Raw genomic sequence first — 7255 nt, 5'->3', positions numbered from 1 at the left:
TGCCAGTGTTCTGGCGCAGGAGACATGTACAAGTGAGTGGGCATCGTCCTGGAGTCTGTGTAATTAATGCTGCCGGGGAGGAGCGTGTGTGCTCAAGACACCGTCTGGGCCGCCTTACATAATGTCAGCTTTAGGCAAAGTGCCTGTCATTGGCGCAGCTCCGAAAATACACATACACACGAGCTTGCCCGCGAGGCGGGGCCGCAGGGGGTGCGGGCTGCGTGGCCCACGCCGCCTGTCCGCTCGGGCCCCCGGGTGCGAGACCGGGTCCCTGCGTGTCGCCGACACACGCGCACACCGACACCAGCCCCGCTTCGACGTGCGTGTCATGGCTTAAAAATAGATGCTAATCCGTCAACCGGTCTGCCAAGCCAGACCGAGGCGGCGGCGGAGTCATGGCCGTGGGGCTGCCTGCGCCTGCGATCCGCCTCCGGGACTGAGACCCGCGCCGCCTCCCGAGGTAGCGGGGCCGCGGCGGGTGGGCGAAGCGCCGGGGGCCGGGGCTGGGGGGCTGGGGCGGGGGGGTCGGGGGGCGGTTAAAAGGGGCCTGGGAGCCCGCCGGCGGGGCCCTCCCGGGGCTCCCTCCCTCCGCGCCTGGCTGTCTGGGTTGGCGAGGACTGGGCGACAGCCATGAACCTGTTACAACCACAGCAGAGGGAGGGAGGATGGGAGGGGGGCCGCGGCCCGGGGCCCCCAAAAGCTGGCGGATGGGGCTGGAGCGTGTCCAGGGACGGAATGGGGAGAAAGCGAGTGCCACGGAGCTCCCGCGACACCTGGGCTGCTTCCCGCTTTCTTTCCACCATTCAGCATCACACAGGCAGCAGCATTCTGTTCCCAGAAAATGTTGTTTGGGAGCCAAGTGGTGAGGTCTTCAGGCCTGCGGAGCAAAAGTAGATGATGATATGGTGATGCAATGATGAAGATGTCGACCGGTGGGGATGACAGTGATAGTGGTGGTGGGGATGATGGTCAGGATGGTGATAGTGGTGATGGAGGTGGCCGTGATTGCTACACTGTTCTCTTTCTACACTCCTTCTGATCAGCCATTGGGGGGGGGGGGGGCGGGGATCTCTCTTCCTAAACAACCCCTCAACACCCTAAGATCCAGCCTCCCTTCACCAGTCCTGATCCTAAGACCCCTGCTTCTTATGCCTTGTGAGTGCTGGAGCTCTCCTGGCCCTGGGGGGATGAGGATTGGGGAGAACTGGGACCCTGTTGAGACTGGGGGGAGGGGACAGGATGAAGATGGCCTCTCACTGGGGACCCTTCCTTGAGCCCCTGGGGCAGAAGACAGGAGGAGGCGTGGGAGAGGGATTCTTCAAAGCAGCCCACTTTTCCGAGGGCCAGGATCACCATGCAGAGGAGGAGAAGGAGGGGTAGGAAGAGGAGATAAGAGGCACTGGAGGGGGGGGGGGCTGTTGCTACGATCCCCCCCTGCCTGCAGCTCCCAGGGCGAGTCTCAAAGGCTGGCCCTTCCCAGCTCCACAGCTCAACGTGTGGTCCCTGCTCTTCACAGGGAGTCAGGCCCCTCATTGAGGACCCCCGTGTGCTAAATAGGGTCACTTGATTTCACCAGCAACACAGGCGCTAATTCCACATTCTGAGCCCCTGGGCCAGGCAGGAGCCCCCATTTCTTCACTTTCTTCCCTCCTCCAGCCCCCACCCTCTGCCTCTCCACACCCACACACACACCCACACACACCCACACACCCACACACACACAGAGTACTCCAGCCCTGCCTGGACCCAAAGAGATGAGGTTTAATCAGTGACATCTGTTACATTGACCAAGGGAGGCTGCTTTGGCTGTGTTGCCCAGATAACGGGCGCTTCCTTCCATTAACCCGGGTCTTCAGCAAGTGTTTTTCAAAAACTTCAGCTTCCTCTTTACTACTCTTCCCCACGCGCCCCATCCCCGCGGCTGGACTTCCCAGAGCAGGCTGAGGGCTGAGGGCTGAGGGCGGGAGGGCAGGAAGGGGTTAAGGCGGCCCATCTCCCCCATCCACCACCACCACCACCCCACCCCCCAGGCCGGCGGCGGGGGGGCTGTCACTGGCCCCAGCTGCTGCTGGCTTCAGGCCAACTCCTTCTGGATGGATCCAGAACCTCCCCCCAAGTCCCCCTCCCAGCTCCCCAGCCTGTCTGCCCGCAGCCCCAGGCAGATGAGACCCAGACCGCGGGCTGGCAAGGCTTCCAGCACTGGGCCCTGCCACCCAGATGCCAAATGTGTGTGCGTGTGCGTGTGTGTGTGTTGACTCTGTGTGTGCGGAGTGGGGGTGGGGTGGTGGAGCAGACGCCCAGCAGCTGGGCCGCTGCCTCGGCCCGTAAACAAGAACATGTGATGCTCCCACCTCCTTGCCTGGCGGAGCCAAAGAGCAGGGCGACAGGAGCTGCTGCCGCTCAAAGGAGACGACCGTCCAGAGCGCCCGCCCCGCCCAGGGCCAGACTTCACCGTCCTTCTCCAGAACCTTCTCCCCGGGGCGGGCAGGGACCCCGCCGCCCCGGACGCGCTCAGGCGTCACTCACACCCCGCCTCTGCCCGCAGCTGCCACCTGGACACCCGCCCCGCCTCACCTCGCGCACCCCGGTCGCTGCCAGGCCTCCTGCCGCCTCTAAGATGTGTCCCGGCAACTGGCTCTGGGCTTCGGTGACATTCATGGCCCGCTTCTCCCGGAGCGGCTCGAGGTCTCCCGTCCGCGTGAGAGGCGCCCTGGAGGAGCCGCCCGCTGTCCAGCACCCCTTCCTCAACGTCTTCGAGTTGGAGAGGCTGCTCTACACAGGCAAGACCGCCTGTAACCACGCCGACGAGGTCTGGCCAGGCCTCTACCTCGGAGACCAGTACGTACCCGGCTGACTGGGGCCCCGGCTGCGTGTGTATGGGGGCTGTGTGTTTGTGTGTGTGTGTGCAAGAAGAAAGAAGGGTGGCAGAGAGGCGTGGAGTTGTGCTGTTGGTTCCACATTGAGGGTGGAAGGGAGGGGGTACATGGGTAGAGTGGAGGCTGGAGGGTTGGGGAGGGTGGACAGGATTACCTATGTGCTAAGTCTCTTCAGTCAAGTTGGACTCTGCGACCCCATGGACTGTAGCCGGCGAGGGTCCTCTGTTCATGGGATTCTCCAGGCAAGAATGCTGGAAGTGGCTTGCCTGGCCCTCCTCTAGGGGATCTTCCGGGCCCAGGGATCGAACTGGTGTCTCTTAGTTTGGACAGGATTACTGATAGACCAATTCTGGACAGACAATCTCTGTTCAAGTAATCATGTCATTCATTTAGCACAATGCATTAGCATTTTCATATACCAGTGCTGTGGGCTGGACATCATAGATGACTTATCTGACCGTCCATCTTTGTGCCCTGAGAAAAAGCTATCACTGGGGCCAGGAACAGTGGCTGGTAAGGTGAGTGGTGCCCCAGGCGACATTAATGGTAAAGAACCTGCCTGGCAATGCAGAAGATGTAAGAGACCTGGGTTCGATCCCTGGGTCGGGAAGATGCCCTGGAGGAGGGCATGGCAGCCCACTTCAGTATTCTTGCCTAGAGAAGCCCATGGACAGAGGCGCCTGGTGGGTTACAGTCCACAGGGTCACAAAGAGTCGGATTGAAGCGACTTAGCACATAAAACAAAAAGGGTGTGGGGAGTGGACCAAGCCAAGCCAAAGAGTATGCAGAGACTCTGCCAGATGGGGGCGACAGAGAGACCGGCGTCAAAGAGAAAGGCGGCCCTACAGGTCTTTTCCGAGAGCTTTAGAGCCTACAAGGAGTTTTTCACAGGCTTTTTCTCTGTTAATCTTCATGATAGCCTGGTGAGGTAGGTACCACTATCCCCAGGTTACACAGGACGAATTGGAAGCTCAGAGAATCTGGGACTGGCCCAAGGTCCCACGGGTCGTAAGTAGCAGAGCCCAGGATTTAGAGGTTCAAGTTCAGGGTGCTTTCTGCTCCAGGAGCTGGCACTAGACAGGGCATTTGATATGACCCTGTTGGCATGAGCTGAGGGCTGTGAACCACGGAAACCCCTGCAGGTGACATCCGCAGGGTAACCATGGGCTTGGAGTAACTGGCAAAACACAAGAAGATTCTGGGCATCAGAGAGAGTCTAAACAGGAAAGGAACTTCCCTGACTGTCCAATGTTTAGGACTCCCTGCTTCCACTTCAGTGTGCACAGGTTCGATCCCTGGTCAAGGAACTAAGATCCTGTAGGCCGCATGGGACAGCCAGAAAAAAAAAAAAATAGTTTTATAAAAATGAAGTAATGGGGGAGTGGTGAGAACCAAAGCAATTCAAGGTTACCAGGTTAAACGTGAGCTGCTCCAACAAGCCATCCAGTGTCCAGATCCTCCCTGCCACGTCCAGACCCATCCACTGACCTCCTCTCTCTACCTGAATGCCCTGGTGTGAAGAAAACCCATCTCTCCCGAGATGCCCCAGTCTTTCTCCAGCTAGATTCCACTGTTGGCAGGTACTTCCTTCCATGAAGTACAAACCCTGTTGCTCTTTCTCACGGATCAAGTATTAATAAAATCCTGTGGCCTCCGAGCATCTTGCCGTATGTTATCAGGGCTGCGGTTTGCCCGTCTCTCTCTTATCTTCTCTCCCCCAGGCCAAAAATCTCTCCAGGACTCCCCAGCTTTGCTCCAGGACAAGACTCAGAGTCATTGCGCATCCCGGGTCCTCAGGAAGTGAAGGGAAGGCCTGGAGCCAGTGATGTTGGCCGGGCGGTGATCAGGGTACCAACCGGGGTGTCTGGTCCCATCCCCGAGCCTCACCCCCTCCAACCTCTGCTCCTCAATGCAGGGAAATAGCCAACAACCACCGTGAGCTGCGTCGCCTGGGCATCACGCACGTCCTCAACGCCTCTCACAGCCGGTGGCGAGGGACGCCCGAAGCCTACGAGGGGCTGGGCATCCGCTACCTGGGTGTCGAGGCCCACGACTCGCCGGCCTTCGACATGAGTGTCCACTTCCAGGCGGCCGCCGACTTCATCCACCGGGCGCTGAGCCAGCCAGGAGGTAGGAAGGGAGGGGAGCGAGGCGGAGGGGTGGACCCACGGACACTGACTTAGAGCAGAGCCGGGGGCTCTGGGTGTGGAGAGAGAGAGACTTGAATGATGTGATAAGATGCTCAGTAATGAAAACTCTTCTCTCAACCATCTTTTCAAAGCAATCCATATAAAGAAGGAAATAATCCCAAATGTTGGGAGAGTGGCAAATTGCCCCTGGGCAGGAAGATTATGGGAGATATATTTTTTTTAATTGTTGCCTTCTTTACATATTTCTAGACGTTCTAACGATTCTTGCTTTGCCTGTCTTGCTTTAGTGATCAGAATATATATATATATATATTTAAGATATAAAACTATTTTATTTTTTAAAGTAAAAAGTATTTTATTTAAAAAATATAAGATGTATTGGGACTTCCCCAGTGGCTAAAACTACTCTTCCAATGCAGGGGTGTGGGTTCAATCCTCGGTTGGAGAACTAAGATTCCCACATGCTGTTCATTGCAGAGAAAAAAAAGAAAAGATTTTTTAAAATGGGAAAAAATAGATACTAATCACCCACCCACACACACACACCACCCCCCCCCCCTCCAGAATGGATGGGAGACTGAGGAAGGGCCAGGTTAGACACAAAGGATTTTCCATGGATGCACTCAGCGAGTATCAAGCAGAAACTCTTCTTGGTACAAAGCTGGGTTTTGCATTAAACTTGAGTGTCTCCCTTCAAGCTCTTTTTTTTTAAGCTCTATGTTAGTTATGTTTTAGATGTTTATTTGTTTATTTATTTGGCTGTTCTGGGTCTTAACTGTGGCATGAGCGATGTAGTTCCCTGACCAGGTCTTGGACTGGGGCCCCCTGCATTGGGAGCTTGGAGTCTTAGCCGCTGGACCACCAGGCAAGTCCCTCTTCGAGCCCATTTTGGATTTATGGATGCTGAACTGCTCCAAGTTTTCCGTGTCTTCCCGTCTGTGTGCCCCCGTTTGCCAGGATTCAGATTCTTACCGTCCCCCCATCTGTGCCTCCGAGCATCTCTGCTTACCTGTCTTCCTCCTCACCTGCCCCCGGCCTCCTCCAGCCCAGCGCACGGTCCCCCAGCTGCCTCTCTCGTCTGTCTGTGTTCACAGGGAGGATCCTGGTGCACTGCGCCGTGGGAGTCAGCCGCTCGGCCACCCTGGTGCTGGCCTACCTCATGCTGTACCACCGCCTCACCCTCGTGGAGGCCATCAAGAAAGTCAAGGACCACCGAGGCATCATCCCCAACCGGGGCTTCTTAAGGCAGCTCCTGGCCTTGGACCGCAGGCTGCGGCAGGGGCTGGAGGCATGAGGGGTGGGGTAGGGAGGTCAGGCCAGGCCTGTGGGTCCCTGGATCCCAGCTGGACAGCGGAGGCCCAGGGGGCAGGTGGGGGGGAGACCGAGTGAACCCTTACTCTCCTTAGAGGGCTGGGACATGGCCCAGGCCACAGCTGCTATCTGTTGCGAGGGGTTGGGGAGGGGTGAGCTGGGCAGGCTGACAATCACCTAGGAGGGAGCTGGCCTGGGAGCGAGGCAGCTAGGGTCCTGGATGCCAGTCAGGGTGGTCCCAGAGATTCAAGGCCCCTTCTCTTCTTTGTGCTCAAGTGTTCCCCTCCCTCTCTGATAAGGACCCGTTCTGCCGTGTGCCCCTGCGGGGAGAGTCAGGGAGGCGGCAGGCACGGCTGTGATGATGTCGAGTTGTGTGGGGCCAGGAGCAGAGAGACAGACGGTGATGAGATGGTGCGAAAAGCTAAGAGAGAAGCCTGCAGACTTGTTACTCCAAACACGGCAGGAAGAGGTGTAGGAGGCTTGGCGCCGAGCCCGCGGGTGCTGGTCGTGGCCCAAAAATGGCAGAGGTGCATGACTTCGAGTCTATTGCTGATCGCTCGCTTACTGGATCCAAGCGTCTCCAGGAAAAATAAAAATGGTGAAAATGACACGAGCCTCTTGAATCACTGACCGCTTGTCTGAGTCGGCAGCTCTCTTCCCGAGGGCCCCTGGCTCCCCTCTAAGGGTCCTGAGCCCCCACCAGCCCTTATGCCTCCAGTGATTCTTAAGGGGGATCATCCCTGGTGGCTCGGACAGTCAAGAATCTGCCTGCAATGCAGGAGACCAGGGTTCTTGGGTCTCCTGGGTCGGGAAGATCCCCTGGAGAAGGACATGGCAACCCACACCAGTCTTCTTGCCTGGAGAATTCTATGGACAGAGGAGCCTGGTGGGCTACGGTCCATGGGGTCACAAAGACTC

General features: G+C 57.7%; 1 protein-coding gene across 1 annotated transcript; it reads left to right on the top strand.

Annotated features, from left to right (window-relative positions):
• The first annotated feature begins 200 nt into the window (after positions 1-200).
• Positions 201-6936, top strand: DUSP26 (dual specificity phosphatase 26). Its single transcript, XM_061134474.1, has 4 exons — positions 201-460; positions 2546-2838; positions 4792-5006; positions 6121-6936. The coding sequence occupies exons 1-4, from the start codon at positions 344-346 to the stop codon at positions 6318-6320; spliced, it is 825 nt and encodes a 274-aa protein (XP_060990457.1). The 5' UTR covers positions 201-343; the 3' UTR covers positions 6321-6936.
• Positions 6937-7255: the final 319 nt, after the last annotated feature.

The sequence above is a fragment of the Dama dama genome, chromosome 32 (genome assembly GCF_033118175.1).
Source record: "Dama dama isolate Ldn47 chromosome 32, ASM3311817v1, whole genome shotgun sequence".
Taxonomy (NCBI): domain Eukaryota; kingdom Metazoa; phylum Chordata; class Mammalia; order Artiodactyla; family Cervidae; genus Dama; species Dama dama.
The sequence above is the reverse complement of the archived record's forward strand: the minus strand, read 5'-3'. Positions and strand labels throughout refer to the sequence as shown.

Bases quoted from the DNA above. Each gene is read 5' to 3' on its own strand.
- DUSP26 (XM_061134474.1), top strand. From the start codon at position 344: ATGCTAATCCGTCAACCGGTCTGCCAAGCCAGACCGAGGCGGCGGCGG. The intron at 2,839-4,791 runs GTACGTACCCGG...TCCTCAATGCAG, and splicing joins GGCCTCTACCTCGGAGACCA to GGAAATAGCCAACAACCACC. The intron at 5,007-6,120 runs GTAGGAAGGGAG...CTGTGTTCACAG, and splicing joins GGCGCTGAGCCAGCCAGGAG to GGAGGATCCTGGTGCACTGC.